At 45.3% G+C, this 21,204-nt stretch overlaps 1 protein-coding gene across 1 annotated transcript; it reads left to right on the top strand.

Moving 5' to 3' along the window:
* The first annotated feature begins 3,396 nt into the window (after positions 1 to 3,396).
* On the top strand, positions 3,397 to 20,132 carry LOC126522470 (cuticle protein 10.9-like). The gene is made up of 3 exons (XM_050171214.3): positions 3,397 to 3,611; positions 7,991 to 8,047; positions 18,053 to 20,132. The coding sequence occupies exons 1-3, from the start codon at positions 3,609 to 3,611 to the stop codon at positions 18,320 to 18,322; spliced, it is 330 nt and encodes a 109-aa protein (XP_050027171.1). The 5' UTR covers positions 3,397 to 3,608; the 3' UTR covers positions 18,323 to 20,132.
* The last annotated feature ends 1,072 nt before the right edge of the window (positions 20,133 to 21,204 follow it).

Below are 21,204 nucleotides of genomic sequence, written 5' to 3'. Positions count from 1 at the left end.
TAACGGACGCGAAATTTGTGATCAGTGACAGAAAAACTGCCATACAAAATTTTAGCAAGGGAAGGATCTCGGCCTTAGCGGCCAGAATCCTAGACCAGAGAAAGTTAGACAGAAAAATTCGCATGAACGCCCACGAGCTGGCTCGAGATCTGTAGGTGCTTAGTGGTAGCAATATCAGCTTGAGAAGCGGAGTTAAGCCAACATTTACAGTTTTGCACGGCGATGTTGCATTGTAGTATCTCGTATCTTAAGATACACAATACATTCTTTAATGTATCGGAAATACAGCTACTGATACACGTCTTGCCATGTATCATGATACATATACAAGATACCCCAAAGGGTATCTAAGATAGTATTTAGGATACATGTGTCATCGATACTACCCAGCACTGGTATATCCTTCTTCTCCATCCACTTCGACAGCTCCACTTGTATGGCTTGCATTGTCATTCCGCATGTTACCGGCGTTGCTGTAACTGGTTTCGAAAATTAGTTCTGTGGAATCCCACAAGGTGGAAGGAAGTTCATGAAAGAAAATAAATTGCCATTCACCCGAATGTAGCACAAAGCTACGAAGGAAACCCATACGGGTTTCTCAGAAAGAAAGCTTCGCAGGTGAGAAAAAAAAACAGCCCTGGTCCAGGATTCGATCCCGGGACCAACGTAGTAGAAAGTTGGCTCAGAATGTAGTCGCTCTACTTTCTGAGCCAATCAGGAGCCTAGCAGATCACACACACACACACACACACACACACACACACACACACATATATATATATATATATATATATATATATATATATATATATATATATATATATATATATATATATATATATATATATATATATATATATATATATATATATATATGTATATATATATATATATGTATATATATATATATATATATATATATATATCGCAACCTCCGTAATGCACAGGTTACGGGTTCGGCTCCCACCGGCAAGACGTTTTCTTTTCTTTTCTGTGCACGTGGCCTGCGCTTCTGTGGTTATGACGTCACGCGCTCGGAGATGCCGGTGCGGCTACAGCAGCGGTTGCGGCAGATGCATGGGAGGTGCGGTGACCGCGGCGGCCCTTGTGTCGGCGTAGTGTAGTGCCGTATGCAAAAAAAAGAGTATGATTTCATAATGCATGCAGCCCATGTATGCAGCATAAACAGTTTTACTGGTAATGCGGTCCCACGTGAAAGTTGCGGCCCCACGAATTTATACGTCAGTAAATGCTACAACATCTGTACGTCTAATTACAAATATCATAACTAACTAACTAACTAACTAACTAACTAACTAACTAACTAACTAACTAACTAACTAACTAACTAACTAACTAACTAACTAACTAACTAACTAACTAACTAACTAACAACTAACTAACTAATTAACTAACTAACTAACTAAACAAACAAACAAATAAACAAATAAATACTGTGGCTAGCACCATTCTCTAGAAACGCGTGCTGAAATTGTGCCCCAGCATTTTCCCACTCAGCAACAAACCTTTTCTGGCGAAATTTACCTTGAATCGCAATCATTTATAACGTGCATTAGTAACTGTCACAAATATCCTGAAGGCCGCTGCCGCGAATGACGTGTTTCTGAAATAATTACGTCATCTTTGATGTAGTGCACTTAATGATCTTTGGTAAGGCACCGATATGTACTGTATTGGCATATAATTAAAAAGACAATTAACAGAACGCCGACCAATTGTTTTGTCGAAGGGGCTAATCGGTGGTCGTTCTGTTAACTGTCTTTCTAATATGAATCTACTTTCCAAACGGAGGAGATGTCGTTCAATTATGGATTTCATTTCGCTATATTGGCATGGCGGTAATTTTTGCCGGGGACGTACGATGAGCAGGTACAAATAGCAAGCGTTGTAGTATGAGCAAGTGGAGTAAAAACGTGGATACATTAGACGTAACCCACCTTGACGTTACAATGCTGTGAACTTTGCAGAGAGAGCGTTAGACACTGCGTTGAAGCCTGGACTTTGGTTTTGCTTCATCATGCTATAACCTGAACTTTGAGATTCAAACGGTTTTGCTTCATTGTTCTAGTTCCTGCCGCACGGGTTACGTAGCTGCCTTGAACCGCAATTTGCTACTTGGCCAGCTTATTCACCGACCTGTGCGGAGTATCACGACAAAACGTTCAGTGAGGTCACATGAGCGATAATTGAGACCGCTACGATCTTTCCTGCTGATTCGCTTATGTTTGGCCCCTTTACACGGTGCAGGAATCCCGATCCTATGCGCAGGAGAAACATATCGCTATGTCGCCGCATTTTCGATATCATGAAGCACGCCACGAGTTGATGCGGCTCAGGAGGTCAATGCCGAAAATCTCACGTAATCAAGGAACCACGGCCCAAGTTCCCTAAGAGAAAGAATTAACGTTCGAAACTTATGCAACCACCCCAGGGCTTCTTCACCCGACACATCCCACCGTGGCGCATCGTCATCTGTCTCGGCGCCAATTGACCGCTTGCCTTTTAACCCCCGCCGGTCGGTTACTGCTCGCACCTGGGGCACGCTTTAACAGGTCCCCATTCTGTAGTACAATTGAGCGCGCCTTGCTCGCGCCGGAGGTCTTTCCCAGCGTCGGTGATTGAGGCCTGCCAACCGAGCTTCGCCTTGACCCGGCGATGGCTAAGACGGGGAAGAACGAAGGTGAAGCCGGTATACGTTCGCCTCTGAACAAGTGGTGCGCACTCTACTCCCACACGAACAGGAGGTTGCACGCAAACGAGCAGCAGCTTTATAGGCACACACTTTTCCTTGCCGTTGTTTTTACGAGCTCGTTCGCGCTAGCCTCACGTTTACCAGCAAGTGGCGGTTGAAGGTGAAGGCCACGCCGCGTCAGCTCGCGGCGCCGGCCCGAATGTACACGCGACTGGGCCGCTAAGGAAGCGCGGGCACACATTGAGGAGCGTGTAATTCGGGTCCGGCCGTGACTGTAATGCATGCATCTGCAGCTGATAGCTCGCACTGTTGAACCTGTTCGCAGGATGGAAGAGACGCTAGCTACTACGTATGGCGGCTACTACGTACATGCTAACAGCGGCCCTCCTTGAAGCGCGGCGACCGAGAGCGATGCGCTAGCGTCTCGGAGGAGGGACACCATTATGTCCTCCTTCGTCTTCTTCCTGCACTCTCGCTCCTCGAAATGATGTTGTGGTCTTGGCCCCTCTCGCCGCGTCTTCACTGCCTCCTCCTCGACGGCATTCAGATCACACGCTGCACGAAACGGGGCTGTTCTTGTGTGTGCGCGCGCGCGTGTGCTGCTGCGAGTGTTAAGAATGACGTCTTCGCGGTCAGCGATGAAAGGGGGGGGGGGTGCAGAAAGAGAAAGTGACAGTCTATATGTATAGGCTACCGGGGTGAACAGAAGGGGTTCGAATAGGAGATTCGGCGAGGGGGTGCATAGGACTTTCCCGGCTCCGTATAAAGGCCGGTGATCCTCCAGGGCACGGCGTCACTTTGTGCGAGCTCTGTGCGCAGGTACGAGCAATTCCGGAAAGTCCGTCGTGGTTACACTGCTTTGCTGTTTCGTCACGCGAAGCCGTTCAAGAGGAATATGGTGAGCATGCGACGTCCACGAGCATTGCACTGGATTATATCACGACGAGGGGCGGTACGCCTGCGGTTAACTTAGTAGGATCCATTGCTACAAGGATGTATGCCACTGAACGCTGTAACACAAAAGGGATGCAAAGTTTTGTGGATCTATGAACTTCCTCTGGGCTCTGATCGGCTACTATAGGAGAAAAGACAGATCGCTGAGCAGCTGGGAGGCGATGGGGTATCGGAGTTCGAACAACAAACCTGTGACTTGGAATCTCTATATTGGAGACTTGGACATAGCTTAATTTGCGCATCGATGGGCGGAATAGCGTAGTGAGCTGCGAAAAATCACCGCCTGGCTGTGCTCTCTTCACTCGGCGCACAGAATAGCAAGGAAACAAGAAGTTTGCGATTGAAACCGCAGGAAACAATGCAATCATCTGCAGATGTAGATGTTTCGATAGCGTTCTACGTGTATCACATGCACACACTAATGCGCGCGGACGGATGAGGAAGGTACACCTTTTTTCAGTGGCGCAGCTTGCCGCACTAAAGTTACTGACGGGAGCATAATTCTTATGAAAATCCGGTGATTTTTTTTAAAGGCATATTTCCTTACATGCCGCAGTTACCTGACTTGTTTTTAAACGACACCTTAACTATAACACAATAAATAGATCGCGATTTTGACGGGGAAATAATAGGGACAGCGCGAAGCAACTGAGCCAAATGTACAGTGTGTTACCCACCGGAGTGTGCATTGTAGGAGAAATCGGAAGCAGTTTGCAGATTTTACTCAAAGTGAGAAAGAATCAGCACACTGTACCTTCAATTAGCCTATTGTGTACAGGAACATATGATAAATGAGGTAGAAATTTAATGCAGCTTTTTTTTATTTCGTTTAAACAATATTAAAAAAAAACAGTATCGCGTTATGCGTTATTTGTCAGGGGCCAAGGTGGAGCACAGTGCGCAGTGTTAGTAGAATTTTCAGCACAATTACATGTGCGCATGATTCATTTTGGAAGTCAGTGCGTCGTAGAAATTAAAGAGTGAAGAGTAAACGTACCGTATCTAAGTATCAACAAATAAGAAAAAAATTGCATTAGGCGGCAGTTGCGGAAACTGTCTTGTAATGTGTTCCACTTCGTAGCTCCGTTTTAGGTGCCGCTTCACGATGCGGGCCGTCCTTGCAGTGACGACAGTCCTTCTACTCGAGTGCAATTTTACGTCAGATCTAGACGCTAGCGTTCTATATAACGCTTGCGACGAGTCCGACCAACTCGGTATTGTTTGCTTAGCGAAATATTGCTCTTTCACATAGTTCGATGCTAAGTTTTCTAAATCTCCTTCGAAAGCCGACCATTTGTATCTGTGTCCAATATGCGGGTTGTATTTGTGCCGTCCTACGCAATTTATTTTCGAATCAATCCGGTGCGAAGGTTGGATAAGTTGAAGTGGTTTAACCATTGCAATAAGAGTATATGATACGCTCCCGCTTCACGGCATGAAGTGTACTATGCAATTTTGATAATTTTCACAAATATCAGAGAATTATCCACGTGACATTGCGCCAACAATTATTCAACGTACGCTGAGAGAACTTCCAAGTTGGCGCAATTTCGTAAACTGTACTGGGAATACGAATTCATGTTTATATATAGCGCAAGCAAGACTCTCTGAGTAGAGTGAACAGCGTTCTTCACGTAATGGAGACAATTAAAGAGTCTTTAGTGAATGTATAAAGGGAGGGAAGTCTAGTACTTGACAGCGCTTGAAAGAGCGACCGTTATTGTTTTTTAGATTTGCAAGAGAATCTGATTATGACAATGTCAAAAACAGCACAATAACAGTTGAATCAGCACGAGGATACATATAAAAATGTATCTGAAATCATGGCAAACTAATATATAGCCAGAATAACGTAAGAATAACATTGTTCTCTGTGTTGGTCTTCAAAATGTGGGTAGCGCGAGGGCTCGGCGTTACAAAACTGCTCAACCACCAAAGCGCAGGTACAAAAAAAAAGATAAAAAGAAAAAGAACGCTCAGATACTGACTGGCGTCTATAGCGTACAAATGTGTTGTTGCTGCATCAAGAGCTGGAAGTTCGTGTAATTTTCTTAGTAACATCTTTTAGTAATGAAAGTGTCTCCCGTCACGTCATATATGCGACGTGGATTACAAATAAATCATTTTTCCCCATTGCATGCATTTATTTCGGGTGACTTGAAAGCTTGAGGAAATTAGCTATTGTGATTCATGCCGTCTTTTAGCTTCAACCGCGGAACGAACCACTATAGATACGGATAAAGAAGAATCACGTCCGCTTTTGCCTGCTTGTTTTTCGGTTTGTGCCTCACAAGCTTCCTATACCAAAATGCATCACGAACCTTTTGCGTCGTCACTTGTAGCACGCCATTACAGCACTTTCGGTCATATTGCTCTCATGCTCTTCACCCGCTCGGTGCATATTTGTTGACGCGTTTTGCTGCTGGGCGCTAGGTCGTCGGTTCGGTAACTTGTTTCGGGCATGAACGTTCGTGCACTTAGCCCGTGTGCTTGTTAAGAAGCCCACGATCGTCAAACTCCAACACGACGTAAACATCTTAGCCTGTAGAGCATATAGGCGATTAAGGAGAGGTGAGAACCCATCAATTCAATGCTGCACACTTCACTCACTGCAGCTACGACTGCGAGTAAACGAATATTCGCCAACTGTTCACCCCTGCGCTTCTTGAACTTCCGTCCTACTCTGGCAGACTCTTGCAGCCATTTCTGTTAGCAGTTCTTTCACTATAACGTTTCATGACCAGTTACTCCAATCGCAGACTTACTTTTCAAATAATTAACAACACTTTAACGCTGTCAGAAATTATTATCGTTTTGCTTTTTGCATTTAGCGTTTTGCATTCGAATTACTTGTACGTGTGCAAAGACTGTTGATGAAAGTCGAACTTCCTGAGTTGATCGACGTGTTTGGATGCCTCGGGGCAACGAAAGTACAGGTTTTGAGAAAATCCATAGCACAAGTAGCAGGAATAACGAATACATTTAGACGCGTGCTTGCGTTATATGCACAAGGTTTTTTTTTATGTTCTTATATTTTGTCTCGGTAGGAATGCGGTCGCTGTGACTGTGTACAAAACCCGAGACTCCATACTCTGCAGGACGGCGGAGGCGCTCAGCGACGGCAACGCGCCGCACATTACGACATCATTTACCCCGGAATCAGATTGTCATACACAGTTCTTTTTCCTAAAAAACAAGGTTGTAAATGTGCATTTAGAGTTCGTGTAACAAAGATTGTACGACCACACATTCATTCGAAATGTTTTCAACGCATGTAAATCATCATATTTTATCAGTGTGGTTTAGACGCTGGTGCCATTAGGACCAGGCCTAAGCTATTCGTGCCCACAGTTACCATATTCGGTTTATTAATAGCCAAATTGGGCTACTTCTTGTTCGAGTTGGCGCCAAACATTTTCTTTTGGCTATGTGGATGTTCTTGGGATGCATTTTTTGTCTATATCATAAGCCAAAAAAGTATAAATTATGGAGTTTTACGTGCCAAAACCACTTTCTGATTATGAAGCTCGCCGTAGTGGAGGACTCCGGAAATTTCGACCACCTGGGGTTCTTTAACGTGCACCTAAATCTAAAAGTACACGGGTGCTTTTGCATTTCGCCCCCATCTAAATCTGGCCGCCGTGGCCGGGATTCGATCCCGCGACCTCGTGCTCAGCAGCCCAACACCATAGCCACTGAGCAACCACGGCGGGTATATAATAAGCCACCACCGTTTACAACTCGTCTCTCCTAGAGCGACTAAATAAGCTACGCCGAGGAGAGGGCGCACGCCAGATCATCATTTTACCGGATGATCATTCGAAGTTGTCCCTCGCCTACGAAATTCGGCGGCACCAAAAATGTAGCAACTCATCAATGGGGCTGCAAATCACCAAGTGCACTGCGTTGCTGATGAATTTAGCAAAGTATTGCAGTCGACAGTGTGTTAATATTTCTATTTATGAGGTGCAGTAGCCATCTATATTACTGCATTTTGTCTTGTAATCTATTGTATTGTTTCGAGTAATGTGATGCATTGTGTTTTTCTTAAATTGTGCTTAGCTATAACTATCAAATTGCGATTAGCTGTAAAAAACAAACAATCAAGTCTGGTAATTCCGGGTCTATTTATGATTTTCGCTTTTGGCTATATTGTTGGCCTGCTACGCATGCCAATTTGGCGATCTGGGATTTGAGTGGTCTGGTAACCCTGTTCGAGTCTGTGACATGCCAAGCGAAAGCAAAGCGCACCGAATATCAAACAGAAAAAGAAATGTTGGAAGGTATTTTTTCTTTTGCCTAACGTTATAACTGTTGTTGCAGGGCCCCCTGGTGAAACTGTTTCTTCTAGCCGTTCTGGCGGTGGCGTACGCACAACAGGTAAGACCGATGACAGCAACCGCAAAGGACAACGCTGTCGACAGACGGTTAATAATACAACACACAGTCATGAGAACTAATTGAAGGCAGCTTATGTAGCACTTGTGCGCTTTAAGTAGTAACCTACGTTTCCCCATGAGCACTTACCCTGTTAAGCCAGAGAAAAATTTTTTTGTTTATTTATAAGCACAGAAAAATACATAAATGTATGTTGATCAAGAAGTACTCTCTAAGGAACAGTATTAACGCAATAGCCTTAGGGAACTCGTGCCGCAGAAAATCCGGCGTCGGCGTCCCACGTCAACATTCGCTTCGACAAAAATTATTCCGAACCATGCAAACCCAACCACGCATACCCGACCACGCAGACCCTCCGTCTAGCGCAAAGAAGTTACTGAATTAATTGAAATTTTCTAAGTAAAATACTTCAGGAAAATCGTAAAGTACGACTTACACGCAACCTACAGACATGATAGCGTCGGATTGTAATCTGAACATACGAGAAAACGTGATTCTGTTACGTGGAAAATAAAAAAAAAACCTTTTCTAGCGTTTCTAACATTCATACACCGGCCACGGCATCCGAGATTTGCGCGCAAATCTCGGACGCCACTGAGCGTCCGTTTCCTTTGAACACCTCCAGATGGCGCTCGCCTCAGCCGCGTCGCAGACAAGGGAACGCTGTCTCCCTACACTCTAAAAAAGTTTGCGCCTTTTGGGGTGTATATCTGCCACACAACAATAATCGCCATCTGCCTTGATGCGTTTCCTTTCTTTAACGCTGCGAGCCCGGTACTTTCCAGTAACGAACGACATGCGCGTTATCAGCATGACATAGCATTCCCCACAGGAAAGTAGCGGGCGCGGCGTTTTCAAGAAAAGAAACGGATCAAGGCAGATGACGATTATTGTTGTGTGGCAGATATACACCCCAAAGGGTGCAAACGTTTTTAGAGTGTATGTGACCGGAGAGAGCGTGTCAACAAAGCAAGTGGAATGCGCGCAACGTGGGGAGGGGGTAGCGGGAAAGAGCTCTAGCTACCTTGATGCGGCCCAAAGGAAAAGCAGGAACGCAGGTGTCAATGCCACTTGTAAAGTCCAGATCACACAGAAAAGCATGACAAAGGGTAGGAGGCAGAGGCCTCAACAGTAGGAGAGAGTGAAAGAGTGATTATCGCCGGCGGCTCAAACCTGGCTAGGTGCTCAGAGGCAATTATGAAGAGGGTGAAACGTGAGAAATGAGTCGCAGCATGGACATTTCTATAACTGACATTGGGCACTGTCATGGAGCGAGCAAGAGCAAAGGCAGCGGAAAGTGCCCACGGAAGCAACCTTGTCGCAGTAGCAAGTGGGCTAAACGACGTCCTAAACAGATGGGGGACAGGATTAGCCCAGCGCTTAACGAAGGAAATAGACGACTTGAGCGAGCTGTCCCCTTGGGTGCAGCTCGTGGTGCCTGTACCTGATAATAAGGTACAAAAAACGGTAGTGACTACTAATGAGGCTATATGGACTATGAGCCGAGAGAAACATTTCGAGGTTGTAGAAGTAAATGGGGAAGTGAGAAGGTGTGGTGGTTTCAAACGATACGGGATCCACTTCAATCACAGCCTTGGACGAGAAGTGGGCTGGCGACTTGCTGGTCGAGCGGTTGCTTGTTTGGGGGGCCCACAGGCGATCAGCAAGCCACTGTAGGCAGCAATGAAGAAGGTCCGCTAGGAGAACATCAGAATAGCATCGCCGTCAATAAGAGAAAAAGGAGGAAAACAAGAAAGCGAGCTCGCCATCCAATAGGCTACATAAAGATGCAGGGCGGCTAAAGAAAGGAAAAGTGGGTAGAGATCGAGGGGAAGTTAAATAGAGAAAAAATAGGGGTTATGCGATTACAGAAACGCACCTTAGAGACTCAGAAGAGCCGTCAGTAATTGAGAATTATGCTTGGAAAGGGTGCAACAAAACCAGATCGCAAAGAAAGGGACAGGGAGTCGGAATGCTCATCCACCTGGGAGCCAAATGAGAAAGGGAATTCAGAATGTCAAGAGCATCTCTGGTTATCATGTACAATGAGTGGAAAGAAACTTTGCCGGGGCGTAACGTATTTGTGGATCGAAGATAATTGCAGAGAGAAGAATCAAGAATTAGTGGATTGTCTAAGTGCCGGTATTAAGGGTTCCGGGAATGGGGCCGAAATTATTCTATTAGGTGACATGAATGCCCACATATAGGATCTAGATTGCCATACCGACAACAGCGGGAAGTCAGTGCTAGATCTTTGTGAGCAACATAACCTCGTTATCGTGAAAACAGGCCCTAAGTGTGACAGGCATACCACGTGGGACGTGGAAAACCGGCAATCGACCATTGATTACTGTCTGATGACAGAAGGAATTTATGATAAGTTGAGAGAAATGGTCATTGACGAGGAAGGGTATAGCAGCATAAGGAGTTAATGGAAATAACTTTATTGAAAATCCTGCAAGGTTTAACGACCCGCGCTCAGGTCTCCCATGAGGAGCTTCGAGACCTTGCTTCGTCGCGGCCTCTCGGGCCTGTTGGCCTGCCCACTCTTGTGTCTTGAGATTGGAGCTGCACAGAGCGGCGGCTGACTTCAACGCAAGAGCCTCGGGAGCTACCGCCATTTTAGCTGCTATTACAGGACACTCCCACAACATGTGCGAGAGGGTCGCTCCAGTTGCCTGACATAACTTGCAATGAGCACTCGGGTATTGCGCGGGGAAAATGTGCCGCAATCGCACTGGACTGGAAGGTGGTCTGCAGTTGTCGCCAGACGACTGCCTGGCGACGTTTCAGTTTGGGGTGAGGTGTGGGCAATATACGACTGCCTAACTGATAGTGCTTGGTGATGTCGTGACCATAAACGCATAATTTTGAAAATGGAATAATCATTTGGAAAAGAGAACAAGGAGCCAAGAAGGGCCAGCCCAAATTTTAACGCTGAACAAATAACATTTATTGTCACAAGAGTCGACGAATAACTTGGTAAATGGCCAAGCAAAGAGTGGGAATATAGTGAGCTTTTAAGTGTAATAACGACAGAAATACGGAAAGAGCAGTAACATGCTCATTGGAAAGGAAAAAAAACGAAATCGGAAAGGTGATGGAACAGGGAGATACGAGAAGCGATCGCCGAATGACAAAAAACACCCCGAGAGCACAGGCAGACAAACAAAACGCAGTTGCGGCAGGATGAAGTAGCCAGAAAATCGGAAATATACCGGCAGTAAGAATGTGCAGTTTAAATACTGGTTCAAGTTAAGGTAAAAGGTGAAAGTGAAAGTTGGTTGTCAGAAATACGTGTGAAAAGGAAGGCGGCACCTAAAATATTGTGGCACCACATAAACTTATTTGGCAGGAAGTCTGGAACAATACAACAACATATCCTAGACGAAGATGGAAACAAACTGGAAGGCGACGTGTTAGTAAGCTACATCCGAAAAATAACAGCTGAATCTTTCCAAGACAATGACGAGGTCGTACTTGAGGACAAAAAAAAAAAAAGAGAGCATGAAAGATAACCAGATGGAAAAAGACCTGATACTCACAAATTTCAACTAGAAGAAAGCCGAAGAGAAAATTCCGAAGTGCACAGCCACAGGGCTGGACGAGGTTCCCGTGAGGCTCATTAATGAACTACGTTCAAAAAGTAGGGAAGCTGCGTTGCAAGTTGTAGAGAAAAAGTTTCAAGGTAGACGAATACCAGACAGTCGGTGAGAAAGTAGAATGAATTTAATTTATAGAGGTAAGGGGGAGTAAGATAAAATTCACACATATAGGCCATTGACCATTACGTCGGTAATGTACAGGTTAGCAATGTAGGCAATTAAAGCTGCAAGCATGGGCAGAGAATAATGGCATTTCGGGAGGACTTCAGAATGGCTTCAGAATAGTTAAGCGTCTGGATGATAACTTATTTGTCCTTACTCAATGTAATAAAATACCCAGAGTAGAAATCAGACCGTTATATGTGGCCTTTTTATACATTGCAGGAGCGTATGACAAAGTAGACCGTAAAATCTTGTGAGACATTCTAGAAGGGCAAGGCTTGGGCAGCGATCGTATACATATTCTGCGAGAGATTTACGTAGAAAATACAGTTTGCATTGAATAGGAAGGGATGAGGAGCGAGGAGAAAGTTCATATCAACAAGGGACTGAGGCCGGGGAGTCTTTATCCCCACTGCTGTTTATGATGTACATGGTAAGGATGGAAAGGGCGCTAGAGGGAAGTAATATCGGGTTTAATCTCTCATACAAACAGGCGGGTACAGTAGTAGAGCAGCAGCTTGCAGGTTTTGTTTTATGCGGACGTCATTGTGTTGCTAGCTAACAAGCAAAGTGATATGCAACATCTGGCTAATATCTGTGGACAGGAAGGCGAGAATTTAGGACAGAAATTTAGCGTTAGAAAACAGGTGTTAAGGTATTCAATGAAAAATTTGAACAGACAGTGTCAATTCAGGGCCAGAAAATACCTCGGGTAAAAGAATATAAATACCTTTGTATATGGATAAACGAAGGCAATAGATATATGGAAACACAGGAAGAAACAATAAAAGCAAAAGGGAAGAGAAATGCGGCCATAATGAAACAAGGAGCTCTATGGGGATACAAAAGGTACGAGGTACTCCGGGGTATGCGGAAAGGTGTAATGGTTTCAGGACTCAGATTTGGAAATGCGGTTGTTTGCTTGGAATCAGGTGTACAATCAGGATTGGATGGCAACCAAAGGTCAGTGGGACGCCTTGCAGTGGGCGCTCACGGGAAGACTACGAATGAAGCTGTGCAGGAGGATAACGGCTGGACAAGCTTTGAAGTGAGGGAAGCTCATAGTAAAATTGATTATGAAGAGACACTGAGGAATATTGTAGAAAGTAAATGGGCTGGGAGAGTTTTCAGGTATTTGCGCCGGAAAAAACACTGATTTACAATGGAGGAAAAATCTCTGAAGCTTGCCAGCAAGTATGCGACCTGTATGGGGAGCTACATGGCAGCAGAGAACGTCAAGCGGAGAGGCAGGGAGACTGAGATAATCTCATGGGTGGCGGCAATGGAAAAGAAACCTGCTATGAGTAACTACTTAAGAAGAAAAAAACGAAATCAGGAAAGAAACAATTTATGATAACTGGAAGGGAAGCTCATTACTTTTCAAAGCGAGATCAGGATGCCTTAGAACATGCACTTATAACGCGAGATATATGAAGGAAGAAAAAGCGTGTGCTTACTGCGGTAAAGCTAGGGAAACGATGGAGCATGTTTTATTGGAATGTGAAGATATCTGCCCAGTGGTCGATTCAGTCATCTGTGGCTTCCTTGAAGCCCCTGGGTTCACCGAACGCAGAGGGAAAGTAAACATGTCCGCAGTAGAGATTACTAAGCGGTGATTGGAATATTGGTGGTAGTAGGAAAACGACAAACAACGGAGGCGTGCAACAACAAAATTCACAATAGGGGGTCAGAAAGTTTGGTTACTGGGAATTCATCCTGGGTTTCTTTTGTTACTTTTCCTTTTCTTTTTATCATAGCTAGGTAACGCACTAGGCAATATAGTAACAAAAGCTTGGTGGGGCAACCCACCATCCCGTTCCAAAACGGACCCTAATGGCATCCATCTATCCATCCATCCATCCATGCATCGCGGCCATAGAGTATCTCCCTATATTACCTAGAGGGAAATCTGGCGTTGCTGCGCTGTGGTATGCATGGGAATGCCGGTATATTGTGACTTCGGATTGGCATCGTTCTCGTAGAGCGAGGCAAGCACCGTTCCGTCTGTCACAGTGTTTAACTTTCTACTAAAACAGCACCTAAAAAGCTGTTTTAGCTTTATGATTACACAAAAACATGTTTTGTTTAACTATGAGAACTTGTTATTGCATCTACAGTTATATGAAATGTAAAAAGTATCAGCGGGTCGCTAAAATGGGAGGACAGACGACAAGATTCGCGCTCGCCTTGAAACAGTTTGTCATTTGTTCTTGCTTTTCTTCGCTTGGTTATGCATGGTAGGGGAGTAAACTTCACTCGTAGATGTAACATGCGTGAATGGAAACATTTTTGAAGGTTTTACTTTAAGAACGCGTTATTTTTGTAGCCATATCCACGTTTTAGACGAAGCCTCTTACAACACCAGCCAACACAAGCCTCGCAGGCACATATACCGTCATTCCCATGACGGCACAGCGCCCCTTAGGAAACTCCCATAGACGGTGGGGCCAGATTTCCTTCTAGGTGTTATAGTGAGAAACACTATGATAGCGGCCCACGCGAGAGGCCACGTTTCTACCAGAAAGGTCGCCTTCATGCATAGCGTTCGCCGCCAGCGTTTTCCGCTAAACATTACGGTTACGTAAGCTGCAGTTGCCGGGAAGCGTGAGAAGCAATCAGGAATCGTTGAATGCTATCGCGTTCCACTCTAACGAAGCTATAGTGTCCTTCAGATTTTTTCTTATGGCATCTTCGACTGGTCGCCTCCGTCCCCCGAAGCAGAGTCGAGCATATCCGGCGTTCCCCGAACTCAGAGGTAGAGGACAAGCGCGCAAACCTAACGTGCTGCTCGCTATCGGAGGAGGAAATGGGAGATGCGTAACCGCGTGACTGCTGCCAACGTCCGACGTTTCGCCTATCCAATGCTCCCGGCGCTGCCGGGGAAACCGGCCGACGCTCCGGTGGGACGAGCGTTCGTCGAGACGCCAGCACGCAGTGGCCTAGGTTGCCTAGGTTACGGTGGACCGTCGCCAACAGCGGCGATGCTGTGCTTTGATTTCGTTGCGGGAAACGCCTCAGTCTCGACGACTGCTCCGACGACAGGGCTCAGAGCGCCTCGGAGCGCTCGAAGATGGAGGAGAGCGATGGAGATGAGCCGGCCGAACGGAAGGCGCGCACCCTCTTTCAATGAGCCGAAGACAACGCCGCTCGCGAGAGCGGTCGAGAGCGCTCCGAAACGGCCAGCCGAAGATGCCATTAATTTCTTCGCTCAGGGCACGAAATCTACATTTGGAATACTTAAGCGAGGAAGACAGAGACAACATTTGTAGTCTTGCGCCGCTTCTTCAGAAAAATACTCAGCGAGCTTAGATTTGCTTAATCTTTAAATAAATAAATAAGTAACTAAATAAGTAAATAAATAAAGAAGAAACATAATTCCATGAATCCCCACACGAGCAAGGGGCCGTAATTTGACGCAAAATGTTTGAATATATTATATGTTGCAAAGACAGATTCCATAATGGTACAATGGCATCGCAATCGGGTTCTTATATTATGCTTTATTTATCATACTTGTCAATGGAAGAGCCATCAAAGCGCGTTCTTGTAATGACTTATTATGCCACCTCTGTTTTGATTTTGCGCATATACCAGCGAAAGATAAACGCATCTAAGAGGAAGTTGTGAGCGGTTATTGCGGGCCTTGATAGCATGGAATAATACTGAAAGGAAGCCCGTTGTTTTTGCGGAACGTGCCACGCGCTGCCGCAGGCGAACACGACACACAGCTATCACGCGCGCACTTGTTTTTGTGCTTCATGTACACACTTGAGTCGGCTAAATTACGGTCCCATCGCGGTACAGAAGTTACTGCGTTGTGGCGCTATTTATCAGGGGTTAATAAAAAGCCCGGATATTATCTCTATTTTTATCACCCGACAGCGGCAATTCTGCTTCATTATCGATTTCACTTTTGCTTTTGATATATTTTCTATTGCCTATCTGCAATATATTTGCTTGCTTTTCAATTTCTTAGAGGACCTTGCTTCGTTCTTGGTTGGCAGTTGGACAAAGAAGTGTGTTAATGTATTGTGAAGTGTTGTTTTTTCTGCAGATTTCATAACCTCCTGCCAATGAATCAATATGCAATATTTTGGGAATATGGATAGCTCTCGTAGCTTTCGATCATGACATTAGCTCGCAGCGTCAACTGGTAAAGGGAGCTCGTGGGTTCAGTGGGTAACGCTGTATATAATTACTTTATTACTTTGTTTTTTCTCATGGCATTCGTATTTCTTTAAAATTATGTGGTCTTGCGGGCCAAAGCCCCGATCTGATTACGAGGCACGCCGAAGTGGGGGACTCCGGAATAATTTGGACCACCTGGGGTTCCGTAACGTGCACCCAAATCTAAGTACTCGGGTGTTCTCACATTTCGCCTCCACCTAAATGCAGCCGTCATGGCCATTCGTATTCTTCATTCAGAAGTTCATAGTTGTGGAAGGGGCATCAGGAAATCTACTTTATTTTGAACCTAAATACAGAAACGACCGATCAATTACGCAGTCGATAAATAAATAAATAAATGAATAAATAAATAAATAAATAAATAAATAAATAAATAAATAAATAAATAAATAAATAAATGGAATGACACTGTTACAGCAAGAATTTCTCGCGAAATGTTACCGTGTTTACCGAAATGTCATGTTTTTGCTGATCACATATGAGCTCTAGTGCTCCTAGTTTTGCTTCTTTTGCTGCCTGCCTGGAGTCCGTACGTTTCAAGTATTCATTTGAGGATTTCTCCTTTTACCTTTCGAGTCTTCACATTCTTTCAAACCTGATTGATATTGTTTTGTTGCCCTTCCCTTGCATGTTCACTGCTGTGTTGCTATTTATTTATTTATTTGAAATACCTTACACGGCCGCAGGACATTGTGTGAGGGGGCGCCATAATCCAGTGTATACAAAAACAAAAACAGTGTCAAAAACAGTCTAGAACACAGCGTCAAAATACAGTGTCAAAACAGCGTCAGTGTCAAACAGCGTCAAAAAACAGTGCATACACAACCAGAATAATAAAAAAAAAGTGACAACAAAATATAATATATAGTAAATAAAATTTGAACACATAATCAGAGTACAAAAGAGAAGACCAAGGAATGCGAAAATAACAAGAAGAAATATGCAATACCAGTTAGAGCACACGATTAAAAAGAAAGAAAAACAAGAGAAAAAACGAAAAAGCTCAGGGCGCATGGATCAGTGCGCAATTCATAGAAGCACGACATAGAGCGAGTAGGACAAGGAAAAAGATGGCCAGAAAAGGAAACGAAATGAGTCAAAGGAAGTCAGAAGTAAAAAAATAAAAATATATCGGGCTGCCCTCAGGACTCACATAAAGTTCTTGTCATGTCATGTCATGCCCTATTCGCAAGTACAACGCAAACGTTGGTGATACAGCATTTTTTTCCCTTTCCCACGTGGATGTTTTCCTCAATGCGGCAATGAAGTGATACGTCAGACAATACAAAAGGACACAGCACCACACTTGAGGAGCGGGGAAAAAAGTACTTAGTTTGGGTATTAAAAAAGTAGAAATCAGCAAGCACTACAGTAAACAATCACAATAAGTACACGTAAAACATATAACTATATAAGGTATACTCCTGCATGCTGGCGGTAATAATTTGACAGCCCTAGAAGCTTGTTTGTCATTTATTTACATATTTTAGTTTTGCTTAGAAGGCAAGGGTGCATCATTGGTGCCTTTTTGAGGGTTCTTTTCAATAAAGCGTTTGGTGAAAAGTAATCATCTTAGAAAGTGAGCACGAATGAACTCCCATATTCAAGTTTCTTTTGAAGTACGAACGATCGTGGGTATACTTGTAACGAATAATCACAGTCCGTGGAGCAAAAGCGTTCGCAATAACGTTGGATGTACTTGTGCGCGTTAAGATAGTAAGCTACTCTCCAACAGCCTCTAGATCGGGCACCGCCTAAGCTAAGCTAACGTCACAGCGTTCCGTTTGCAATCGATTTTGGTCACAGTTAGCACGCCGCAGTGTACCCAAGTTGGGGGGTGTTTGTCTTTCTCGGTGGCATCGTAAAGTGTTACAGCACTGCAAGCAGAAAGAGGTTAACAAGGAGGCACAGGATGGCGCACGCCGCTTTATTTTCTTTTTTTTTTTGCCTTTCTGTGTCTTTCTACGTCTTTTTCCAGCTTGTGCAGGTATCGTGCCTTATATGACGTCGTGCTCCCCCCTTTGAACCGCAGGACTACGACAACTCTCCGCCCGAGCCGTACGAGTTCAAGTACGACGTGCAGGACGAAGAAGGCAACACGCAGATGCACCAGCAGTCCAGCGACGGCTCGGGAACCGTTCGCGGCTCGTACGGCTACACGGACAAGGACGGGCTGTTCCGCATCGTCGAGTACATCGCCGACGCCAACGGGTTCCGAGCCATGATCAAGACCAACGAGCCCGGAACCAAGTCCGGAGGATCGGCCGACGCGCCCGTGGAGTCGTCCGCGCCTGACCAGTAACAAGCTGACGCGCCGACAAGGCGCCGTGGAGTAGAATGAAGGCGTCGAGGGTAGAGGAGGAGAGTAGGGTAGGGTGTTAGGAATTAGAATCAAACAAGGGGGCAGTTCATTTCGTCACTCCGCCTGCACACGCCTGCGTGACGTAGACTGCGTTGCCTTCAATCTGAAAAACCGGCGGAGCTCTCTTTTATCGCGGCCGCTGTAGGGAGTCTACATGCAAGCAAGCGCTTGCATGTACGCTCACATGTATAGGCTCCCTACCGCCGCAGGCTTTTACTGCGCTACCTCATGGGAATGGAGCGTAGTTTACGCGGCACGTGTTTCTTGGTTCGGCCAGGTAAAGACACGGAAAGATACTCATGTCTTGGGTGGGCGTGGGCTAAGCCTAACGCATGACGTTCGGGGGGAATGGTTGCGCTCGCTTGCGGTTCGCTGTGCATCAAATCCGGACTGCGCGCACTCGTTCCGGTGCTTCGCCACCCAGCTGAGGTGGTGGGGCGCCCGGTGGCATCCGGTCCGTGTCTCGGTAATAAATGCTTTAGAGTACTCATGTTGAGCACCGAAATTACCGAGCGATACCTTGTGCCTGGTGCGTTCGGAGTATGTTGCGTTTATCACCGACACACAATAAAAACTAGGCAGCAAATTTGAGCGCTTTAGGGGCACTCAGGTCTATAGCGTTTAAGGGCTGGACTCGCATCCCTCCGTTCAAACACAGTGCGTTGTGACGCGTCTGGCGTTTCGCTTCCAAACATGAACGATGCATTCTTATTTTACAGCCGCAGCTGCGTCGACTTGCGTATAGGTTCAAATTTTCGTAAATGGATGAAAGTGCGTTGGCTCTGTCTTTTTGCTGGTGTCACGCTCTTTAATACCGAAGCAGGCTTCGTTTTGAAGCAGCCTGCTGCGAAGAGCTGGCGGAGGCAATTGCAGTTCAGGGTCCGGCAGCGTCAGGTTACCTGTATCCGAAGCGCTTCTCTGATCACGAAATGCAAATGCTTTTCAAGTTGGCAGGTTCCATTTAACTGCTAAAGCGTTACATTTGAAAAAAAGAACGGTTACGTGTTCAGCTTACTGTCTCTGCTTGTAACATTTAAGCACTGCTCCTAAACGGGTTTTATTTCTCTTATTTTTGTGCAACACGGCGCGCACAGGAAGAGGAATTGTTATGTGATACACGAAGTTTGCCGTTGCGTGTGATCGCGACTGTCTTCTTTTTTTGCTTCTGTTGCTTTTATTTTCCGTTAACGATCCACGCGCATTAACGCTGGTTTTCTACTGCCAAATGCGACTAACCGGGACAAAGTGCAAGCTTTGTAGCTTTTCGTGCGCGTGATGTGTGTCGTCCTGTCCGCAGTATGGTTGTCGTCAAGAGAAATTTATTTATTTATTAGCGCTTCTGTGATGTCAACGGCAGTATACTATGTCGCTTACATATCTGTGATGTGCGTGCTTATAACTAGGAAAAGAAAAGCAGTTCCTGTAGTAGGGGTTTATGTTGTTTGCCTACGTACTGGTTGTCGCTGTTGTGGTACGTGGTAAAGGGGTTCTTGTGGGCACAACGTTTTTCTTCTCCGGGATTCATGAGCGTTATCTCCCCTAACGCTTCTGTTTGCTTCAGCAGTTTGCTTGCTCATTCATTACGACCGGCACTGCTGCAACACTCCAGCAGATACCTTCTATGTGGTGATTAACATTGCTTTCGTTCGTTTTGTCGCGGTAGTTACTTTTCAGCACACCTTTGGTGAAGCAGTGTTCTGTTCTTGGGTCTGTTAGTACGCTTAATAAACTTCTATTTTCGGAATGTTTCTTTGCTATTCTGTGTCTGAATCACTGTATACCGACTGGTCCCTGCCTCGAACGAGCGCAGAAGCCCGAAGAACGGCGTCGTGCTGTCAATAGGTGACAATGGACATCTTGCTTAAGAAAAAGAAAATATAGTAAGAAATGAGGTAATTATACAGCTAACGCAGCAAACGAGGGGTTTATATTTAGTGCTGGCTTAAAGGATAAAGGTTAATTCTGGCTGAAATGCATTTACATACATCACTGTCTTTTTCTATATTAGGGGAACTTAACGAGATATCGGAGCCTACAGGGAACTATCGTGTACTTTTCCACTGAGGTAATTGTGCACAAAGCACTGCGACCATTAGAAAAATAAAGCGAGATCACTTCCATAGTTCAAGAATTCCTAATTTCCCTGGCCAGATTGCAGATGAGGTCCCCGAATATAAGTTCCACATTTCAAACAAAACACTGGGGAATGACTGCCATGACTGAGTGCTATGACTGTCGAGTAGAAAACGCGTCGTCCGCGTGCGCTGAAAATAGTCGTGCATCGGATCATATATGCATACGATTCAGTCTCAAACTAAAGAAGACTGAAATTCTCATTGCAGGAATGTTCGAAACCATGTTATCGCAAGCACAACTCTGAAAACAAACGTGATATTGTTATGCCAACAAGGGATTAAACACTGAAGGCTATTTACAATGTATATTTACAAAAACAACTACAGCGCTGGCCAGTTCAGCCGACAGCTCGAGGACCACGAGCAGTTTAGTCATGCTTCGTCGGGGCATCCGCGCGCATCGTCCAAAAGAAAATAAGCACGCAGTATGCATGTAGCAATACCTCCGCGGCAGACGCATCGTCCTGGTATGTTTAAACATCGGTGTTAAGAGAAGAAGAATCGGGTATGAGGCACGCGACACGGACAACGTCAGTGGAATGCGGGGCATATGACGCACTGGCTTTGACTGGAGAGATTTCATAAGTAACTGGAGCCACGGCACGCAGCACTCGGTATGGGCCTGTGCACCAAGACAGGAGTTCTTCAGACAGCCCAACGTGTAGGGTCGAGGACCACAGCAGTACC

The sequence above is a fragment of the Dermacentor andersoni genome, chromosome 6, assembly GCF_023375885.2.
Source record: "Dermacentor andersoni chromosome 6, qqDerAnde1_hic_scaffold, whole genome shotgun sequence".
NCBI classification, from domain to species: Eukaryota; Metazoa; Arthropoda; class Arachnida; order Ixodida; family Ixodidae; genus Dermacentor; species Dermacentor andersoni.
The sequence above is the reverse complement of the archived record's forward strand: the minus strand, read 5'-3'. Positions and strand labels throughout refer to the sequence as shown.